At 39.2% G+C, this 23,876-nt stretch overlaps 1 protein-coding gene across 1 annotated transcript in view; it reads right to left on the bottom strand.

The window, feature by feature from the left end:
• Positions 1-7,464, bottom strand: part of TRHR (thyrotropin releasing hormone receptor) — a 35,040-nt gene extending 27,576 nt beyond the window's left edge. Inside the window, exons 1-2 of the mRNA XM_004047435.5 lie at positions 7,158-7,464; positions 5,740-6,616 (exon numbers count right to left, since the gene is read on the bottom strand). Of these exons, the coding sequence (XP_004047483.1) occupies positions 5,740-6,528 (789 nt within the window). The 5' untranslated portion in view covers positions 6,529-6,616; positions 7,158-7,464. The remainder of the gene's footprint in view (positions 1-5,739; positions 6,617-7,157) is intronic.
• Positions 7,465-23,876: the final 16,412 nt, after the last annotated feature.

Below are 23,876 nucleotides of genomic sequence, written 5' to 3'. Positions count from 1 at the left end.
GAGATTTTATGGTCCCAAATGCCAGCCCTACTGCCTGACATTCCAACATTGTGCCTCCTTTCCTATGTGTCTTACAGGTTTTACGTAGCCTCTCATGAATTCTTCAAAATGCAAACTAATACCCCAAGTTCGAGACAGGTGAAGCCTGGTCGGTAACTATCTTCTTAGTCTTTTTTTTTTTTTTTTTTTTAAATGAGTTGTAGGGAAAGCAAAAGTTCTAAAGCTAGAGCTGGGTCAACATTAAGTAAAATTTTGCAGTAGGTCATTATTGTTCAATATCTTCCCCCAATTTAATTAAACATTCATTCATACCCCAAAACATGTATTCTTTAAAAAGTAAATAGGCTGGGCATGGTGGCTCATGCCTGTAATCCCAGCACTTTGGGAGGCCAAGGCGGGCGGATCATGAGGTCAGGAGATCGAGACTATCCTGGCCAACGTGATGAAACCCCGTCTCTCCTAAAAATACAAAAATTAGCTGGCCATGGTGGTGCGTGCCTGTAATCCCAGCTACTCGGGAGGCTGAGGCAGGAGAATTGCTTGAACCCAGGAGTTGGAGGTTGCAGTGAGCCGAGATCGCGCCACTGCACTCCAGCCTGGTGACAGGGTGAGACTCTGTCTCAAAAAAAAAAAAAAAAAAAAGGAAATAGCACTAGAGGTAGGAGTTGGAGTGAGGCAGGGGAGAAGACGGAGGACACATGGAAGCCAGTTCTTTATCTGAGTGTCTTCATTTTCCATGAGCATTGTATGACTGAGGAGAGCTTAAGAGAGGGTCAGCAGGGTGCCCAGCGAGGTGGGGATCACTGAGACACATGGGAGAGAGGGAAGAGTAGATGGCTGGACAGGTGGGAGGAAAGCAGATCTGAATTTTTTCTGATATATCTCATATGACTTCAGCAACAGCACTATGAGGTCATTATTTTTCCTATTTTATTGATGAGAAAACTGAGGCTCAGAGAAACAAACTTAATCCTGATCATTTTCTTTTGCTTTGCCTTGTGCTTTCTCTTTGAGAATATTATTTCCAAAATTTTATGTGGAAAACCAGGAAGCCAAAACTACACATACATTCGACTATAATTGTGTTAAAAAAAAAGATGCAGTGAAAACACAAGAAAAGCAATATAACAAAATGATGATGATTTTGGTCTTTGAGAGGTGGGGTCAGGAGGTAAGAGATGGCTTTTGCCTATTCCTAGTTTTCTATATTTTCCATAATACACATGATTGCTTTTATAGCATCATTGTCATTATCACCAATAACCGCAAAAGGCGTGCATTACTTTAAAAAGGAATGTTGTGCCAGGCGCGGTGGCTCAAGCCTGTAATCCCAGCACTTTGGAAGGCCGAGACTGGCGTGTCACCTGAGGTCAGGAGTTCAAGACCAGTCTGGCCAACATGGTGAAACCCTGTCTCTACTAAAAATAGAAAAAAATTAGCCAGGTGTGTTGGCGCACACCTGTAATCCCAGCTACTCGGGGGGCTGAAGCAGAAGAATCTCTAGAATCCTGGGGGCGGAGGTTGCAGTGAGCTGAGATACTGCCACTGCATTCCAGCCTGGGCTACAGAGGGAGACTCTATCTCAAAAATAAATAAATAAATAAATAAATATAATAAAAATAAATAAATAAATAATAAAAAGGAAAGTTGTTTCTGTTTCTTGGGCTACCAATATTCCTTCTAGATGTTTAATAGTTTCATGGAAACAAAGACTGATATTTTTAAGGCTTGATGAGTCAAGTGAATTCCATAGTAAAAATTCTGCCATTACTCTTAGAGCTTCTATTAAGACTATGTTTCATGGTTTCTCTACTAGTTATTGTGTAAGAATTAAGAAAAAAATTATTGAAGCAACTCCATTGATAATAAAACTGGTAGCCTGTTTTATAAATCTATAAAATATTCTGCATATTTCTGTATCCTGTAGAAAGTACATATTTGAATTGAATGTATTTATTGATATTACATTTTACTAAGATGTTCAGGTGTTTCTGTGCTTTCAAAATACCAAAAATCCAATCGATTACATAGAAATACACAGTCAATGATAGAGATATTGTATCTACATAATGTTGAACCCCTGAATTGACTGAACTGAGGGACTCTTGAGGCATTGTGTAGATAGGGCTGAAATGAGACAAATATGATAATTTAAACGTCTCCTTTATATTAAAATAACAAACTATAAAAGCAATATATTTAGTCAGATAATCCTTTTGGTTTACACAAGTCCAAGCCATAAGTTTGGGTAATTTATCTTACTGAATTTACCCAACATTTAGATGTTTTCCTAAAATATAATTGAATCTCTGAATAAAAGAAAACAAAGATTTTGGCCTGGATTTTCTGCATAGAGAATGAAAGTTAAAAACAAATAAGCAAGGAAGAAACTCACATTTGTCCCTTACATGTAAATGCTCTTTTACTTCCTTTTAAAATGTTTCTCTTTTAGGCTATGCACATTTGAATTTAAGAACTTGATTAGAAAGACCTGACCCAGATGAGTATTTATTAAACTGTAAATTAAACTTTCCTAAAAGAAAAAAATGCAGAGAAAATCTTAAAATTAAAGTCCTTTGGCTATAGAAGGTGGAGGTTTGAACCTTTCAAAGGTTTAAGAAAATAACTATTTTGGAAGAAGAAAAAAGCAGGTCACTAATTTTGTACAAAACTGGCTCCCCTTCACTGTGCTCATTCCCACTGATCGGGGCACCACATTCTTCCAGACTCAGAATCCTGGGGCCATATTGAATTCTGCTTTCTTCATCCTTTATGTCTAATATGTTCACATCACACCCTTTCTTTCTTTGAAACATCTTTCTGGTATACTCTTTACTTTAAATTCTCCTGATAGAGGATCTTACTGCCTCATGCCTGTATCACTACTAACAACTTCCAAAGTGGTCTTTCTTCCACCAATCTCTCTCTCTTCAAATCTGCCTCCCCCACAGCTGTCAGATTTCTCATCCCTGAACACCATTTCATCACTGCTGCTCCCTGCTCATCACTCACATTCTTTGTTGCCTCTGCATTAAGTGCAAATTCCTTTCTTTGCCTGATTGTCTGGATCCTCCACAGCCTTCTCTGTCTCTCTGTCTCTTTCTCTTCTTTCACTTTCACACATCAATCCAGTCTTACTTTTTTACCACTCCCACAAATACATCATTCATGTCAGACAACTAAGTCGCTCCATCACATAAGTCCCACTCTATGTGCCCCTTCTTGGACCCTCTCCAAACCCATGCCATTCTCATCCCAGCCACTACGTCTTGTCCTTTATGCATGGAATACCGTCCTTCTTGACTTTTACTTTTCAAATTATCTTCATCCTTCCAGAGCCATCTCAAATGCCACCTCTTCCATAAAGACTTCCATACCATTAGCCCGGTAATTTTCCTTTTCTCTGAACTCCCATCCCATCTATAATCAGGGTTGAATTGCAAGACACACGACTTAAATACACTCCTATTGGCTTATATGTCACTCCATGTTTCTCAATTAGGGTGTTATTGGTATTTGCAACAAGGGAACTTCATTCCTTATTCTTGGAGGCTAACTGACAGTGGTGTTAATGTGACAACCCCAAATGCTCAGAATGTATTTCCAAATGCTCTAATTATTTAAAAAAACTCCTTAAAGAAGTTACCATGTCATATACACCTTTGTTCAACAAGTAATCTTTGTTAAAGCAGATAATGTGTATTTTTAAGGAAAAACCTGTAGTTCCCTCACAGTTGCCAATATATTTTTAAAAATTAAGAAGAAGCCTAGTTAATACTCAGTTGTTAATCACCACTCCAATTTAGGCATCTTTCATGAGGTATTTCATGGATCCTCATACTGATCTTGGATATTGCTATTTATCTCGTTTAACAGATGACAAAACTAAGGCTCACAGAGTTCTGCTTATCCAAGTTTATAGAGTTTGAATGGAATCCTGGCATTTAAGCCCAAGGTTGTTTGGAGCCAAGTCTTTGGCTTTTTCTTCTATCATACAGCCTCTCTAAGGACAGCTTATCGGTAACAGCTTTGAAATAAGACTGTGAACATGTAACATAATTAGCAAATTAAGGCATATTAATGCTGATAGGTACTAATGACTGTAATAGAAAGAAAGGACATTAGACAAGACAATCAAGTTTTAAAAATGTATAACAGGAATGCAAATTGGAGTCTAATAAATGAATTTACTCCCTGACCTTCCTTGCTGCAGACATTAACCCATGTTTGGTGTCTAATTGAGATGTACATATTCTTTACTTTCTTATTATATTTGTCAATGTTTGTCTTGGAAGATAGTCAATAGATCTCTCTAAATTTCCATTAATCAAGTTTTGGGTAATAAATGGCCGAATAAGCCTTATATTAGGTATCACTGCTAGATCCAAGGCAAAAGAAATCTAAGAGCTGACAATAGTTGTTTAGGTCTTTCTTCTGTCATCTAGTTATCTTTAATAATAAGTATTATATAAACCAAATATTACAGCACCATTTAAAATGCAGTATATGTTTCCTTTAAGTTATGGCTCATTATTCATTTCATGCATATCTAAAACACTTAAATTTTTTAGCAGTTTATTTCGCTGTGTCCAGTTACAATGCATATATCAGCTGGAGTTTATGAAGTAACAGTGTGAATGACTATATGTATACTTTTTTACAAAGTACACTCAGTTTCTAGCTATGTACACAGGAAGAACTATATTCCTTTCAAGAAATATGAGAAAATTCAACCCATTTAAAAGTATCAACATGTTGATTTCAAGTTTAGCTTTCTTTTTCAGCTATGAGAATAAATGTTTATCATCTGTTCATTATGTTTAACAAAGAAGGAAAAGAAACTTCAAGCTAAGTTTGTAAGTAACCTAGAACAATTGTATAAATATAGATAAATGTGTAAATGATATAAAAGTATTTTATTCCTATATCATTTCATAAACACTGCAACAAAGTTTTGCACTTGGTTCACTAGTAAAACCACTATTCAACTAATTATATGCACATTCAGGTGATCTAAAAGTATAAAAGAATTTTTAGGTATGCTTAGCAGGAAAAAACCGATTTTTAAAAAAATTTCAATCATTCTTTATGAAAAATTGAGCTTGATGTTGTCTTTTTTATTGGAACATTTCCTGAGCAAAGTGCATTTTCAGCTTCTGCATGCTGGGACACTGTGTAGGGAGCTGGAGGAGAGGGTGATAGAATCTTTCCCCACTAAGACTACCAAAAATAAGTCCAGGAACCTTTCTCAGGTATATGTCTCCATTGTGAGTAACTATAGAATGGCAAAGAAAGTTTCATTTTTTTTAAACTAACCTGTTTTCAAACTGTCTTGTCAAATATTTGTTGTGCAATAGAGTTTTTAAAGGTAATTCTTTATCATGCAATATAATTCTTTCCTACAGAAGCCAGAAATTCTCCAAATATTCTGATAACATTTCCAGAGAGGCACAAACATATTAAAGGTGAATTTCTAGAGTTTCTGTTTATATTTCTTTGTATCTTAATAGCACCTGAACTGATACCTGCTGATGTGCTATCAATTTTTCCCTATCTATTTTTAGATCTTCGGTTGCTTTAGAGATGGATTTAATATGTTAGGCAGAAGCTTACACTGTGAAACATTTGCATAATTGTATTTTGGTTTCGCCATCAGCTAAACAGGGAAAAGTTGTTCCCATCTCCAAGGAACTCTATCCCACATTTCCTCTATTGACTTGGAGTTTCAGTTTTGCTTACCTGCTTCCTTGAAGATACTGTGCTGTTGAAACATCTATTAGAAGTATTTACATTCAAATTTGTGTTCTGATGGGTTGAGTCATTCTTCCATGTCTTAGAGTTTTCTTTAGGATCTGAAGGAATGGGATTTAAGAAAAGGATTCTAGCTATGAATCCATAGAGGACGGTAGCCAGGATCATTGGCACAACATAAAAGACACCAAAGTCCATTAGGTAAATAGGTGAGTAGTAATTCCTGGAGATCTTGTAGCCACAGGATATCACAATAGCATCTTTGTAGGTGCTAATATTGAGATCCAGCAAGAAGAACCAGAGCATACAGTAAAGAGATGTGAAAGCCCAGACAAAGATGATAATCTTTTTGGCTCTGGAAAATGTGCAGAGAAACTGGGCTTTGATGGGGTGACAGATTGCTATGTACCTCTCAATGGTAAAGGCTGTTATTGAACAAGAGGATGCATTAATTCCCAAATACTGGAGGTAAGTAATGCAGAGGCATCCAACATAGCCATAGACCCAGGAACCGTAGATACTGTCTGTTATGTTGGGGAGGCCTGCGGCCACCAAGACCATGAGATCAGCTACTGCCAGGCTCACCAGGTAGCAGTTTGTGGGGGTCCTCATGTGCTTGGTTCTCATGACAACCAGGACTACCATGATGTTGCCTACAATGCCCAGGCCACAAATAATGAGCACAAGTAAGATGGTGACCACCTGATATTCTAAGGCCACCACTGCTCGTGGCTGAAGCTGTGTTTGGTTCAGTTCACTGACTGTCTCGTTTTCCATCTTTAGAGGCTTAAAGTTTCTCGGAAACACTGACTTCTCAAAACATCTTCTTTCCAGCGCCCACCTTTATTGCAGCAGTTCCATCCCCCTGTGAAGGGTCATAGTACATATTCATTAACAGTGTTACAATTTCTGATCAAGTCCCAATCACAAATAACCCTCACTTCCACTCCTTTCACTTTCCATTTTTCTATGGGAATAGGGCTCATGTGTACTTCTTAAAACTTCTTTTATTGCATCTCTAGTGTAGAATGGAGTAACTGTTTTGACCAGCTCACATTAAGAGGGACCAGTTCCCTCTTAATGGAGAAAAATGCTTAAGGAAAGAGAAACAGTAAAAACTCATTGTTTTGAAACAGTGCCCAGTTGAAAAAAACTAAATATCTGCTAACTGAAAAATAAATATGAATACACCTCTTAGATGCCTGGCAAAAGTATAATAAAGAAGAAAAAGATACCAGAGGAAAAAGCCAAGAAGCTCAATAATCAAGCTTGTTAAAAATTTAGCTGTTGCCTCTTTTGCTCTCAGAGGGTGAGATGTCTTTGGTATAAAATAGCAAGCCTTTGAGATGACATTTCCCCATGCCCCCTGACCCACAGATTCAAGAGAGGACAATTTCTTCTCTTACCTTATCCTCTGTAGCGCTGCCTGATTTTCTGGGTAGATGAAGTGGTAATAGTTCCAAGTTTCTAATCTTGCAGAAAATCTTGTCTACTCTATTTGAGAGGGAGACCACTTAGCAGTGCTCAGTCTTTAAAACTGCAGTTTCTCCAAACCCTCACAGCCCTTTCCAACTAATGACAAACCATACAGCCGCGGCAGAAGCAGAAGCAGAAGCAGCAGCAGGAGCAGCAGCAGTGAGGCTGTCAAATCATAGATCGTCCCCTAATGAGAACATACACGCTCGCTCGCTCTCTCACACGCAGACACACACACACACACACACACACACACACACACACACACACACACACACACACATTCACACACACTCACAGATGCCAGTCAGTCCTCACTGATTCAGAGTCTTCTGCTCTTGGAGGATTTACTATTAAATGTGCTGATGAGACAGTCTTTAATTTGGAAAGCTGAAATCATAAGCCAGGGGTCTAGAAGCAGCTGGCTTTGTCGTTGCTTATCGTCTAAGTTCTGCAGAAACTCTAGTACCTGAGCTGCTCTGAAATACATTTACACTCCTTGCTTGATAGGACTTTGGGGTTAGCAAATCCTTCTCAGTCTAGACATGGCCCTTGAAGCTTGAAATATCTGTCTGAGCTGAAATCAACCTCTTTCTCTACTATGAAAACCCTTGTACTGTTTCTCAAGTGAATCAGTACAATTGGCTTCCTCCTCTCATATTTTGTGAATAGAAAATTAGTTAAAGTTGATTTCAAACCATTTCAGCTGCAATCTTCTGATGCTTATAACAATTATTTTTAAAAGGCCTATTTGAGCTAAGAACATCAATTTAAACTGCGTAGGGTCTGTTAAGTTTTTCAACTCTTATTTCTGGACCACTTTATAGAATCTCTCTATCGGCCCTGGGTGCTTTTCACCTTCACCTGTCCTCTGGATTTCCAATCACATGAACCATCTAGCAATGTTTTGTCTCAGTTTATTTACAGGTGGAAAAATCATCTAGTAAAAATCTATACCAGTGCCATTCTGTTACCAAACCTCTGAAATGAAAATTAATAGACTCATCTTTTGAAGAAAAGTACACTTCAGCATTATTATTTCTCTAAAGTAGCCAGTGGGCAAATCTATAGTTTTTTTTTTTTTTTTTTACTTTGAGACAGGATCTCACTCTATCACCCAGACTGGAATGCAGTGGCATGATCACAGCTCACTGCAGCCTCGACCTCCTGGGCTCAAGTGATCCTCCCACCTCAGCCTCTTGTGTAGCGGAGACTACAGGTGCACACCACCACGCTCAGCTAAGTTTTGTATTTTTTTGTAGAGATGGGGTTTTGTTATTTTGCACAGGCTGGTCTTGAACTTCTGGGCTCAAATGACCCACCCCCACCCAAAGTGCTGGGATTACAGGTGTGAGGCACTATGCCTGGTCTTAAATCTATTTTTTAAATGGAAGTTCAGAAAACATGTATCTTTTCTCAAGATACCAACTGAATACATCAAATGCTGATGCTTCTCCACTTTTATTTTATTAACTGACAATGAAAAATACCCTTAGCTAAATTTCCTGTAAGGTAACTGGTGGTTAAGAATAGACCTCTAGGCTGGGCACGGTGGCTCATGCTTGTGATCCCACCGGCACTTTGGGAGGCCGAGGTGGGCAGATCACCAGAGGTCAGCAGTTTGAGACCAGCCTGGCCAACATGGCAAAACTCCGTCTCTGCTAAAAATACAAAAATTAGCCGGGTGTGGTGGCACACGCCTGTAATCATAACTACTCGGGAGCCTGAGGCAGGAGAATCTCTTGAACCTGGGAGGCAGAGGTTGCAGTAAGCCGAGATCACGCCATTGTACTCCAGCCTGGGCGACAAGAGCAAAACTCTGTCTCAAAAAAACAAAAAACAAAAAAACCCAAACAACAACAACAACAACGACAACAAACAGACAAAAAACATCAAAACCTCTAGAAGAGGTCAATGGAAGAGTCTATTTTGAGTAGACAGGACCATAGGGATATCAAAAACATGCACAAGGATGGGTAACAATGAGATGAAGGTGAAAGTGAAGTTCTGGATGATATTGAATGAACTTTCACCCGTTGAACCATTGAGGAATCCTTGAATACCCATTTCTCCTCCCCAATTATTTGTAGTTATGAGCCCACGTTCAGCCTTCAGACATGTATTGTTTGGCCTGTACATGGTAAGCCCAAGGGATTTAACACAATTTATTATTTTTTACCTTTCAAAATTGAGAAATTGAATATTAAATTTTAGGGATTGTTATCAGAAATACGTGAAAGGTCTGGCAACCAGGGGCTTGCATTTCTTCACAGAAATAATCATTTGTGGCTGAGTGGGTGTTGTGGTCAGGAGTTTGTAGGGGTCCCTGGTGCAGGACGTGCATCCTGTTCCTCACTCCACACTACCTCCAGCGTCTCTCAGTCATGCATACCTGCCTTCTGCCACCGTTTGAGTTCTGACCCCTGCATCAAACCCAAGTTCCTGAGAGAGACGGGGAGGGCACCAGCCAAATGCACATTCTTTTATCCCAAGCAGGATTTTTGTCTGAGTTTTAGTTTTCTCCTCCACCTGGTTTAGGAGGCTGGACAATGGATATTCCCTATGCCTTTCTCCCTGGCCTAGAGGACAGAGATTACTGTGAAAAGCTTGTCTCTTGTCTAGCCTCCTGCTTTTCAGAATGAAAAATGCTTTCTAAGATGAAGGTGTTTCCTCCTTACTGCATCCTACCCCCACCATTTCCAAACCAAAATTCCTCTCGAAAAGTCTTACTTCGTAAATCCCATCTTCCCATCTTGTTCCCCTAAGGAGTTTAGTTGGCCTTCAGGCCTCCTAAAAACAGCTTACTTCAAGTCTTATAGTTGAGTTGTCAAGATGAGAGGAGAGAACCCATATACTGCTACCTGCTGTCTCAATTCCACCTCCACTCCAATTCTTTTCTTATTGCCATTCTTCAACACTTACAGGCAAGGCCATTATTCGGAGTCTCTTTTCTGTGTCTCTGTTTTTTTTTAACACATAATTATTAAGCTCCTACTATGTGTCAGGCAGCTAGTACATAAAATTTTGTTTTTACCTCCAAGTAGGTTGTGGTCTATTGGGAGCAGCAGGTTTGTAAACAGTTACAGAGAGATATGCACTAAAAATGTGCAATCACAGGGTTTGGACTATGAAGGGAAGGCATTTGTGGGTGGTCAGGGCAGTCAGCTGAGGCACAGAGAGGGCTTCTAAGGCAACGTAACCTCTAAGAACATCTGTTCTCAGGAACAGTCTTGAAGAAAAGCACAGCTTTCCTTTGAAAGGTGGGGAAAGTGAAGACATTCTGACTAGAAGTAATAGAATATTATAAGAGTCAGCTGTGTAAAATGGCCAGGGATTTGGGGAGACAGGGGAGTGATTTTATGACTCAGCTTTGGCCATGAGGCATTTGAGCTGGTGATGAGACAACCATCTGATGACCACCAGGCAGGTTTTCTAATAAAGGCGCTCTCTCTTGTGCACTGACTCAGACTGTCCTTGGTCCCGCTTCCTTCTACCCCTAAACTTGTTCTTTCAGCTCTGGAGAGGCTACATTTCTGAGTTTACCACCCCAGACTTGCCTATTCAGTACGGTACTATCAATCAACTTTCATCTTCTCAATAAACTTTCAATCCATTTCATGCTCTTTGCAAAATTATATTTTCAAAGCATGATTTCATAAGGTAGGTTTTCTATTTGTAAACTCAGATAATATAAATGCTCCCTATGTGCAAACAACTGCACAAAAATGGGAGAACATTTCTTTTTTTAAAAGGCAGGATCAGTATTATGAATTTTGCCTTTTGCCTCAGACTCCAAGTGCTAATCCCTTACTTACATTTTTGATGTTTTGTTAATTGTGGATTATTTTCCAGTGATTTTGATTTTTAAAGGTATTTTAATAGTAAAATGTTATATTGATAGCTGAGTTTTTTGGAGCTCCCTACACTTTGTGCCATCACTTACCTCATTCTATTCTCAGGCTTCTTATCCCTGGCTGAATTTCAGAATCAACTGGAGAGTTTTTAAAATTACAGAAACGTGGGTCCCTCTCTCAGACATTCTTATCTAATTAGTCATAAAGTGAAGCCCAAGCTTTGGTGTGTACAATGATGTTTGAGAACCACTGAGCCATGCCAATAAAATTTGGTGTCTGGAGATGGGAAATTGATGGTATGGGCTAATCCAGGCTGCGGGAGGGCCAGACAGCTGAAATAAACTGGGTCTTAAGTAACCACCAACATTCAGAAAGGTGACAGCTGTAGAAAATTTGGCAACAGAGAGCACTGGCACGAGACTGTGGTTCCTGTGAGAAATAACTATTCAGGTTTTTGGATTTACAAGTGCTGAATGTGGTGCCGTGTATTGAGTGAGTTAAGATTCAGACACAGAAACCATGGCAAAGATTCGGTCACTGGAATCAGTATGTAAAATCTTGGCAGCTTCCATGTGATGTTGGGCCTGCAGGTGTGCAGAAGGCCAGAATTGAGGTTTGGAAACCTCTACCTAGATTTCAGAGGATGTGTGGAAATGCTTGAATATCCAGGCAGAAGTCTGCTGCAGGGGAAGAGCCTTCATGGAAAGCCTCTACTAAAGCAGTGCAGAGGGGAAATGTGGGGTTGGAGCCCCCACACAGAGTCCCCACTGGGGTACTGCCTAGTGGAGCTGTTAGAAGAGGACCACCTTCCTCCAAATCCCAGAATGACAGATCCACTGATAGCTTGCACTGTGCACCTGGAAAAGCCACAGACACTCAATGCCAGTCCATGAAGGCAGCTGCGGGGGCTGTACCCTGCAGAGCCACAGGGATGGATCTGCCCAAGGCCTTGGGAACCCACCTCTTGCCATCAGCATTCCCTGGATGTGAGACATGGAGTCAAAGGAGATTATTTTGGAGCTTTAAGATTTAATGGCTGTCCTTCTGGATTTTGCACTTGCACGGGTCCTGTAGCCTCTTTGTTTTGGCCGATTTCTCCCATTTGGAACAAGAGCATTTACCCAGTGCCTGTATCCCCATTGTATCTTGGAAGTAACTAACTTGTTTTTGATTATACAGGCTCATAGGCAGAAGGGGCTTGCCTTATCTCTGATGAGAGTTTGGACTTAGACTTTCGACTTAATGTTGGAATGAGTTAAGACTTTGGGGGACTGTTGGGAAGGGATAGTTGTATTTTGCAATGTGAGAAGGACATGAGATTGGGGAGAGGCCAGGCACAAAATAGTGTGGTTTGCCTCTGTGTCTCCACCCAAATCTCATGATGAATTGTAATCCCCATATGCCAGGGGAGGGACCTGGTGGGAGATGATTGGATCATGGGGATGGATTTACCCCATGCTGTTTTCATGATAGTAAGTGAGTTCTCATGAGATCTAATGGTTTAAAAGTGTGGCAGTTCCCTCTCACTCTCTCTCTCCTGACACCTTGTGAAGAAGGTGCATGCTTCCCCTTCACCTTCCTCCATGATTGTAAGTTTCCTGAGGCCTCCCCAGCCATGTGGAACTCTGAGTCAATTAAACTTCTTTTCTTTATAAATTACCCAGTTCACGTAGTTCTTTTCTTATAATGTCTTTGTTTTTTGTAACAAGTCAACACTGATCTGATAAAATAAGTTGATAAGTCTTCCCACTTCCTATATATTTTGAAATATTTTTACAGGATTAGTATTATTTCCTCTTTAAATATCTGGTAGAGTTCATCAGTGAAGTCATATGACCATGGAGTTTTCTTTGTTGAAAGGTTTTTAATTAGAAATGTGATTTTTATTTGGAGCTATTCATGTTATCTATGTCTTCTTAAGTAGTTTTGATTACTTTGTCTTTCAGTGAATTTATCCTGTTTAGCTAATGTTGTCTATTTTATTTGCATTAAGTTTTCAGAACATTTCCCTCTTTATAATATCTGCTCAATGTATGGTGATGTTCACTCTTATTTTTTCTATTGGCAATTCATGCAATCTCCTTATTTTCATGATAAGTCTAGCTATAGGTTTATTTATTTTATTGACATTTACAAATGATCAACCTTTAGTTTAATTGTTTACTATTTTCTCTATTATCATTATTATTTCTCTTCTTACTTTGGCTTCAATTTGCTTCTTTAAAAAATAGATAATTATAAAATATTTGGTTCACAAAACACACAATATAAAATGAGGAAGACATGGTTTATTATGCATATATGTAGAAAAGATATGAGAAATAATTATTTTAAAGGGACAGTGTTTTTTTTTTTTTTTTTTTTTTTTTTACCTTTTAAGCTCAGGGGTACAAGTGGAGGTTTGTTGCATAGGTAAACAGGGGTTTGTTGTACAGATTATTTCATCACCCAGATATTAAGCCTAGTACCCAATAGTTATCTTTCGTGATCCTCTCCCTCCCTGACCACCCTCCAATTTGCTTCTTATGAAGAAAGCTTAGATCACTGATTTATAACTCTCTTTTTAAAATGTAAGCATTTAGAACTATACATTTCCCTCCCAATATTACTTTAAGTTCCATTAATTTTGATATGTTGTATTTTTATTTTCATTCAGTTAAATATGTTTTCCAGTTTTCCTTTTATAGTCTTTAGAAGTGTGCTGTTTAACTTTCATATGTTTGCAGATTTTCCATACAGGGTTTTGTTATTGATTTCAACTTTAATTCTATTGTGGACAAAAGATATACTCTGCATGATGTCAGTCCTTTTCCACTTATGAAGATTTATTTTATAGACTATCATATAGTCTATCTTTGTGAATGCTCCATGTGTTCTGCTTTGGTTCAGTAGACCATTCTGGAATGTCAATTAGTTCAAGATGGATTGTAGGGCTAAGTATTCTATATCGCTATTGATTTTTCTGTTTTATCAATTACAGAGATATTGTGCAGAGGTATCCAAAGATAATTGTGGAGTTTCCTATTTCTTATTTTCACTTCTGTCACTTCTTGAATCATGTCCTGTGGAACTCTGTTATTCAATGTCTCCTTGATTAATTGTCCCCTTTACTATTATGATATGTCCCTCTTTATCCCTAATACAACTTCTTTTAAAGTTTATTTATCTGGTATTGGTATAGTCACTCTATCTTACTTATAATTAGTTTCTTCATTTGTATTCCTTTCTATCCTTTTACCTTTCTGTATATTTACCTTAAATGGGTTTCTTGTAATAACATATAGTTGAATATTACTTTTTTACTCAATCTTATAACATGTGACTTTTAATCAAAGTGTTTAAATCATTTTCACTTAATGTAGTTATCAGTGGGGTTAGGTTTGAATCTATCATGTGGCTACTTATTTTATATTTATTTCCTCATATTCTGTATCCTTTCCCACACAAAACGTTCCCTTCTTAAATATATCTTTGTTGAATAGACAAAATAATATTGAAATCAATTTATCTTCACATTTCTTAATGCTTTAGAAATATTTTTATGTGACGTATTTGTACATGTTTACCTTTGGAAGCTAGTGTTTTTCTTATTTATTTGTTTGAACTCATTATATAAAAGATATATCCATTAAATTATCTATTAAATGTATCTGTGGTTTTATATCATTGTCTTTTTAAATATGGAGCTTTTTACTATTACATAGTGTAAAATTTTAATCTTTTCTTCTATCACTACAGACCTCAAATCTTATTTCCTAATATTTCAACAATTTCATTTTAAAATTTAATTATTTAATTCATCTGGCATCTATTTTGATTTAAGATACAGATCTCAACTTATCTTTTACTAATATACACTTGTATTTAAAAAGATAATATTTGTAAAGATGCAATACAGTGTCAACAGACTGTTATTTTTTAAGATGTTAGCATACTTTGTCAACTCTTTTTCTTTTTGTTCTATTTTTGATTAATATTATCTCTAATAATGATGATTATGATCAAGAACAGCTGTTGATTATTAAGCACTTATTAAGTCTTAAGCACTGTATATACATTATACTTTTTTTTTTTTTTTGAGACAGAGTCTTGCTCTGTCGCCCAGGCTGGAGTGCAGTGGTGCAATCTTGGCTCACTGCAACGTCCATCTCCTGGGTTCAAACGATTCTCCTGCCTCAGCCTCCTGAGTAGCTGGGATTACAGGCCCGTGCCACCATGCCTGGCTAATTTTTTGTATTTTTAGTAGAGACGGGGCTTCACTGTGTTAGCCAGGATGGTCTTGATTTCCTGACCCTGTGATCTGCTCATCTCAGTCTCTCAAAGTGCTGGTTACAGGCTTGAGCCCCCGCACCCGGCCAGCACTATACTTTCAAGCCTGATAATGACACCACAAAGGAATTATTATTGTCCATGTTTCAGATAAGGAAATTGAGACATTAAACTTAAACAATTTCTTCAACACTATATAGCTGATGAGTAGCAGAGCAGGAATTAAAAGCCACCAAAATCTATACACTTAACTAATTTGTTCTACTGTGTCCCAAAGAGTCACTCTGCACTTCTATACACCAGATTGTTTTTTTCACCCAAAAGGCTATCCAGGCCATTTGAAATTATAGTTCAGAAAACTCAAATTTGTTTTCATACAAATCTACATAAGGACTACATATATAGAATTCAAAACAGAAAATAACTCTTTGTGTTTAGGGCAAACTTTCCTTAATGTATTTTGTGTGTTCTCCAGCATGTAACAGAGCACATCACTACACAAAGAAAGTGGTTTGTGTATAGTACAAAATGTTGTACAAATGAGTGAATTGGTTTTCCGAAGTGATTGACTTAAAATATAATCCATAGAATAGTAGTGTGTACATGACATATACATCTCAGGTACTTAGTGCAGCACTTGGCACATAATAAAAGTGTAATATACTTATGACTGTATAAACACATTTGGATCATGAAAAATAAAATTAATATGATTAAACTTGCTGGGTTTTTTGGTGGTTTGGGTACGATATATCTTTACGAAGATCCCAGTGCCATATTATTGATTGTATACACTTACTCTTCTAAAACTGAGTTAATAAAATATATAACATTAAATGTTCAAGCCTCAGTAAATTCATGAACTAAAAAGTAATAAAAATGTAAGAATTTGTTCATTCACCCTAATTATGACAAATGAGGGCATTTGTAGAATTGCATTTCTAACTTTTGCTTTGTTTTGTTTTTGAGATGGAGTCTCACACCGTTGCCTGGGCTATAGTATAGTAGTGTGATCTCAGCTCACTGCAACCTCTGCTTCCTGGATTCGAGCGATTCTCCTGCCTCAGCCTCCTGAGTAGCTGGGATTACAGGTGCCTGCCACCATGCCTGGCTAATTTTTGTATTTTTAGTAGAAACGGGGTTTCACTATGTTGACCAGGCTGGTCTCAAACTTCTGACCTCGTGATCTGCCCGCCTCGGCCTCCCAAAGTGCTGGGATTACAGGCGTGAGCCATTGTGCCCGGCTCCTATGTTTTTGAAATTATAATTGTGATAGAAAACCTTTATAAAATATTTGTTTGAGTTGTTAAGAATTGTTGGCTTAAGTAGTACCTTAAGACAGAAAGGAGAATACAGAATATTGAAGCTGGATATATTTTTTTGAAAGAGAAAAGGACAGTAGTTACAGATAGAAATTTAGTCACTTAATTTTTAGTTTGTTAATAGTAGTTGAATATTTGGGTTTATTGATGAGATTATTCTAGCACTGATGTGCAGAACAAACCACATCTCCATGAGGAAATGTTTTCTGACAGTCCCAGAAGTGGCTCACACCCTCAGAGAAGGTGGGTGGGGTGGGAACTTGTTGAGAGTGACAATGATAGGAAATGATGATTTATTTGAAGGAGGTAAGCAAGATCTGTCTAAGTCAAAAGTATAACATCTTAGAGAATCAGAAGCCACTTTAATATTGGAAATGATTAAAAAAATTAAAAAGAGACATTAGTGTGGAAAACACCTCAGTTTATAAAATTGTCACAGTCATTTCCTGTAAAGCAAGACAATTCTGAAATATTTTATTGGCTATTCTCATAAACTTTCCAGTCTGCTGGCAAAGCCTCTGTGAAGAAGAATGGCAGGAAATAAGAATGAGGAGATATTACAGAGTGATTTCTCACCTTCGCTGTGAAGAGTCAACTGTTTGTCCATTCATGCTTGTTCAGTGCTTACTTATTGAGGGCCAATTATTTCAAAGTCTCTATGCCAGACACTGCAGATAAAAATGTGAATATGAACAGCACAGAGGAGTCCCCAGCCTGGCATGGGTGACTTACACAGAGTGCCAATTATACTGCAGTGTGTCATGTCCCGTAATTGAGGTATGTACACATTTTTAAGGGTGTATAGGGTTAAAAGTGACTAATTCCACGTGAAATGGTACAGCGTAATTTCGCAAGACCAGAGAGGTCAACAGGACCAACCCAGGATTTAGAAAAAAACTAACGGGTTGGATAAATAGCCCCTGACCAACCAGTTGGGGTAGAGGAAAGGTACCATCAGAGAAAATCCAGAGGACACAGCAGTAGGTGCCTTGTCTTTCTCTGAGAATGTCCCATGCAGGCCCTGAGTCCTCTTTGGGCACAGAGTCCTATTGCAGAGACACATGCTAAGCCCATGGTTCCTGATTCAGGCTGACTGGTCATTAGTCAGTCCTAGAGCACTTCCTACTGTCTGTGGGACTTCGGTAAGTCATTTAGCTTTTCTGTACCCCAATTTCTTCCATTGTAAAGTAAATAATAATAGTAGCTATCTCATAGGGTTGTGTATTTTTTTCTAGGATTAAGTAGAATAATATGAATTAAAATTATTAGAACTAAGCTCACACAAAGAGGGTACTGAGTAAATGTTAGCAGTTACTATAATTATAGTAGAAGAAAATAACTGTTTTCTAATTCTTCTGGTTTTTGAGGCATAGCCTTCTGAAGTTTGTACCCACCTCAAAAACGGTTTCAAGAAGTGGCAGGGTATCTACAGGAAGCTACATGCTCATTGTATTGCAGAGAACTGACAGGGAAAAGACAGAATTCAAATCTATTCAATGATGAAGGGAATGAATAGCGTAACTTTTTTTTTTTTTTTGAAACAAGATCTCACTCTGTTGCCCAGGCTGGAATGTAGTGGTGTGATCATAGCTCACTGCAGCCTTAAACTCCTGGGCTCAAGTGATCTTCCCACCTCAGCTTCCTGAGTAACTTGGACTACAGGCATGCGCCACCAGGCCCAGCTAATATTTTACTTTGTGTAGAGACAAGGTCTCACTATATAGCCCAGGCTAGTTTCAAACTATTGGCTTTAAGCGATCCCCCCACCTAAACCTCCCAAAGTACTGGGATTACAGGCATGAGCCATCGCACCCAGCTCCATAACTCCTTTTTTGCTCATCAAATCCTTGAAATAAGTCAGGGAGATGAAAGCACCCACTCTTATTGTCTCTTTCTCACTGAAATTTTATAGTCTGTATGCCCATTCTATAGCAAAATGAGTTTTTACCAAACTCTAGCAAAATGAATATACTAAGAGAGAAGGATAAGCATTATTAATTTCAAATTGGAAATTTGATAATAAATTGATAAGCATTGTTATTTTCAAATTGAAGGTTGAGACTCAATGTTGGGTTGTAAAATCAATTTAAAGTTTTATGACAAATGCTTTTTTTTTTAGATTTCAGATAATACGGGTATTATTTTATAAACTTCTAGTTTCACTTATGCAAATAAGGAATAATATAATGATTGACACTGAGGTAGTGCCCAACATTGTTGTCAGAACTTTATGTATAGTAACTCAGTGAATACTCATAACAATTCTAAGAGATAGATCTTATTACCAACCCAAACTTGCAAATGAGTAAACCAAGGGATTAAACAATTTCCCAAGGGCAGAGAGTTGGTAAATTCTAGATCCAGGGCACAAACCCAGAAACCTGGCTCTAAAGCTATGAACTACATGGTTATAATGTAATATGTATATCTTACTGTGGATCTGGGTCAAAAGAGCTTGAAAACCACTATGATGAAGAACACACGTGCAATTCTCACCACCCCAGCATCCCCAGCAAAGTGCACTACTTTTGGAGACCTTCAACCTGCTGGGCAATCACAGCCAGCTTCAGCATTCAGGCTACTTCTGAATTTTAGTAAAATGATTTAGTTCATTTAAGAATGAAAGAATAATGTCAATGTATGTGAAAGAATAAAATATCAAAGTCTTCAAGGGCATGCCTTTAGGAAGGAGATTGGTGAACTGCTGGAATGTGCCCACCATAAAAAAATTAGTATCATTCACAAAACATTATTTTAAAAAATGAACATTTACTGTGCACCTACGTATTCTTTTGTTGTTGTTGTTTGAGATAGAGTCTCACCCTGTTGCCCAGGCTGGAGTGAAGGTGCGCGATCTCGGCTCACTGCAACCTCCGCCTTCCAGGTTCAAGGGATTCTTCAGCCTCAGCCTCCTGAGTAGCTGGGACCATAGGCACATGCCACCACACCCAGCTAATTTTTTATATTTTTAGTAGAGATGGGGTTTCACCGTGTTAGCCAGGATGGTCTCGATCTCCTGACCTCGTGATCTGCCCGCCTTGGCCACCCAAAGAGCTGGGATTACAGGCGTGAGCCACTGTGCCCAGCCGCACCTACATATTCTAAGTATTATGGGGAGCAATGGTAAATAAAATTGCGTCCTTTGGTCTCAAATAGTTTATAGTCTAATGGGAGACAGAAGCAAACACAAAATATGAGTCACAATATAACCTTGTAAGTTCAGTGATAGAAATATGAAGAAAAGCAGCAAGGTCTTCAGTTGTACACGAGTAGCCACCAACTTGGTTTGGAAGATCAAAAAACTCCTGGAAAAGCCAGTCCTTGACTTGAATCTTGAAAGTAGAAAGAAAAGTGAGATTTTTTTTCAGGCCGTGGAAGGAATGTGTGCAATAAAGTGAAGGAGTGGGAGGGCAGGGCATGTTTATGCAACTGTGGGTTTGTTCCAACTTAGCCCCAACTACCATATTTCCTAGTAATGAGAGTGACCTTGCAAATAAACATTCCCTATTTTTCTACAACATCCCTAATAACTGAAGAAATGCTGAACCCTGCCAAAACAACTGTTTTCTCCTAGAATCTATTGAGTATGTATAATGGAATACTATTGTAGTTGAAAAGAAAATGTCTACCATATTATGCCTTTTCCTAATAGAGTCTTCTGAATTAGCTTACCTAAAGTGTTAGTGTACTTCAAAGATCAAAACACTTTCTACTGATTGATTCACTGCCTTTCAAGGGTGATGCCATAGGCAGCAACTTTAAACTTGCCTCACTTGTCTCGATTATATTACACTGAGTGTTCACCACCTCTCCAGGACAGAACAAGCCATGAGAATGTCTTCTCCCATTCTAGACACATGTTTTTAACAATGTGTTTCAACAAGCAATGCTAACTTTTGGCAACCCAGGGTTCAGTAGAATATATAGTGTTCCAGCATCATCTTTTGAAACAATTGGCTCCATGCTTGGAAGAGCAGGGAGGCAGGGTGGTAAATACAATGGAAATGAAATACTTGGAGGCTCCATAAAAACATCACTCTCCCATAAATCAGCTGGATGAACCTGGACATGTACTTCAATTCTTACAGCCTCAGTTTCCTCATCTATAAAATGAAGTTGTTCGATTTTTAAATGTTTGATTTTGAAGGCATCTTAGACTCTTCTTGAGAACCATAGGAAAAAGCCATCAAAGGTGCAGATAGCTCACAGTCATGCTATACCATATCTCCTATTTAATTATTTTGAAGGAACCATAAGGGAAGCCAGTTTCTTCTCTTGATAGACTTAGCTATATTCTGGATCAAGAATGTGAAGTTATACCCTCCGGTTTTGCCCCTGGGATGTCATCACCTGTGTAAAACTGCACTACCTACATTACTGGCAGCCTACAAGGCTGCTCTATTTGACTTTTCCTTTGCTGCTTTACTCCATCATGGAAAAACCTTTTGTATTAAAGACTTAATGCCGCTAGCTAGTAGAGAGTCTGTGGAGGTTAAGAGCTGCATAAAGGAACAGAGAGAAAAACCCACATGATGTCAAAGAATCAAGCTCTTGTAGACCTTTAAATCCACTGTACATATTCAGATGAGTCCCCTTAAGAGCACAGGGTAATATTTCCTCTTTGGAGATAATCATATTTACCCACTGGCTTCCTGTTCTTATGGAATGCATATTAATTCAAGAGAAAACCAGAGCTTTACCAGTTTAATGATGTATATTTTATGGTCTTTTCGTCGAGTTCACATCTTTGATTGGTTACCCACTTAACTGTGGTTAAGGAAATGCTGAGTCAGGCTCCTGTGCTGTTGCTATAGCGATTTCTGGGAGATAAAAGCCAGGCATGAAGTATTCAGCTGAATTTTTGATCAAACTCATGTTTAAATTAAACGTGGACTTAATTTATTTATTAAAATATTTAAAATACAGCCATCTGGGAAGCTGAAGCACTACTTTCCCAATTACCTTTTCCTTTTCCTTGTTGATTGCTGTTTTATGCACACAGGTGTCTTCAGCAAGAGTGACTCACTTGCATTTTCTTATTCTCAGATGAGAATTGCTGAGCTACAGTAAAGGTAGTTAAGTGACTGGATCAGCTAAAGAGACTGCCTTCTCTGGGCAAGAGCTTAACCTTTTATTCTTTGATGAGAGAAATCTAATTAGGAAAAATTTTGGATGTTTATGCCCCCTTTCCACCTTGAACAATGGCCCGAATATTTTTTCAAGTCACAATAACTGTACTTGGGAAACTTGGCTTTCTAATTCAATTTTGCATAGAATGTCCTCATTCATCTTTGCTGGTGTATCATAGTTGTATTTCTCTCCATATGTTTCAAGACAAAATAAGCTAACTTATCAGTGGTGGGTCAGAAATTTGTTGTGCCACATTCTCACACAAGAGCAAAGATATGAAAATGAGATCGATGGAAGTAGGTGGAATGGAAGGTTCACCCGGACAGCAGTGGAAGGACAGATCATCAGTCGGGTACTGCATTATTTGAAATACCCTTCTCAGCCCCCTGCTCAGTATTGTGCAAACAAGGCATCAGAAAACTTTTCCTGTAATGAGCCAGAGAAGAAATATTGTTGGTTTTGCAGGCCCTCCACCTGTTTTAAGTACTCGGTTCTGCCACTGTAGCACAGAAGCATTCATAGACAGTGTGTTCCAATGAAACTTTACGTATTAACAATGAAATGTGAAACTTACATGATTTTCATGTGTCACAAAATATTCTTCTTTTTTCCCCCTAACCAGCAGTGTAAAAACTATTTTTAGTTCATGGGCCACTGGAATAAGAGGCCGTGGACTGATTTGGTCAGCCTGTTGCTGTTTGCACTGCTCTGGCATAGAATGTTAAAAGGGTGGATTTCAGCTGGGCGTGGTGGTTCACACTTTTAATCTCAGCAAGATGGGAGGCTGAGGCAGAAGGATCGTTTGAGGTCAGGAGTTTGAGACCAACCTGGGAAACATTTCAAGACCCCGTATTTACAAAACATTAAAAAAATTAGCCAGATGTAGTGGCATACGTCTGTAATCCCAGTGAGAGGTAACAACGTGCTAGCAGCCCTCCCTCGCTCTCGGGGCCTCCTCGGCCTGGGCGTCTGCTCTGGCCTCGCTGGAGGAGCCCTTCAGCCCGCCGCCGCACTGTGGGGGCCCCTCTCTGGGGCTGGCCTGGGCCGGAGCTGGTGGGGAGGTGTGGAAGGAGAGGCGCCGGCGGGAGCCCGGGCTGAGCACTCGGGGCTCGCGGACGGGTGCAGGTTCCTGGTGGGCGCGGGCTCAGTGGGCCCCACACTCAGCGCGCCCTGGCGGGCGCCTGCTGGGCTTGATCGGGGGACGAGCTCCCTCTGGGCTGCCAGAGTGCCCAGGCTAGGGCTGCAAAGTCCTGCGGCCACTGCCATTGAGAGGTGAAGCCAGCTGGGCTTCTGGGTCAGGTGGGGGCCTTGGAGAACTTTTCTGTCTAGCTAAAGGATTGTAAACGCACCAATCAGCACTCTGTGTCTAGCTAGAGGTTTCTAAATGCACCAATCAGCACTCTGTGTCTAGCTAAAGGTTTGTAAACGCACCAATCAGTGCTCTATGTCTAGCTAATCTGGTGGGGACTTGGAGAATTTTTGTGTCTAGCTAAAGGATTGTAAATGCACCAATCAGCACTCTGTGTCTAGCTAAAGGATTGTAAACGCACCAATCAGCTCTCTGTGTCTAGCTCAAGGTTTGTAAACGCACCAATCAGTGCTCTGTGTCTAGCTAATCTAGTGGGGACTTGGAGAATTTTTGTGTCTAGCTAAAGGATTGTAAATGCACCAGTCAGCACTCTATGTCTAGCTCAAGGTTTGTAGACGTACCAATCAGTATCCTGTCAAAATGGGCCAATCAGCTCTCTGTAAAATGGACCAATCAGCAGGATGTGGGTAGGGTCAGATAACGGAATAAAAGCAGGCTGCCTGAGCCAGCAGTGGCAACCCACTTGGGTCCCTTTCCACAGTGTGGAAACTTTGTTCTTTTGCTCTTCGCACTAAATCTTGCTGCTGTTCACTGTTTGGGTCCGTGCTGCCTTTATGAGCTGTAACACTTACCGCAAAGGTCTGCAGCCTCATTCCTGAAGCCAGCGAAACCACGAACCCACCGGGAGGGATGAACAACTCTGGATGGGAGAGACCAACAACTCCAGATGCGCTGCCTTTAAGAGCTGTAACACTCACCATGAAG

This window comes from Gorilla gorilla, chromosome 7 (genome assembly GCF_029281585.2).
Source record: "Gorilla gorilla gorilla isolate KB3781 chromosome 7, NHGRI_mGorGor1-v2.1_pri, whole genome shotgun sequence".
In the NCBI taxonomy this organism is placed as follows: Eukaryota; Metazoa; Chordata; class Mammalia; order Primates; family Hominidae; genus Gorilla; species Gorilla gorilla.
The sequence above is the reverse complement of the archived record's forward strand: the minus strand, read 5'-3'. Positions and strand labels throughout refer to the sequence as shown.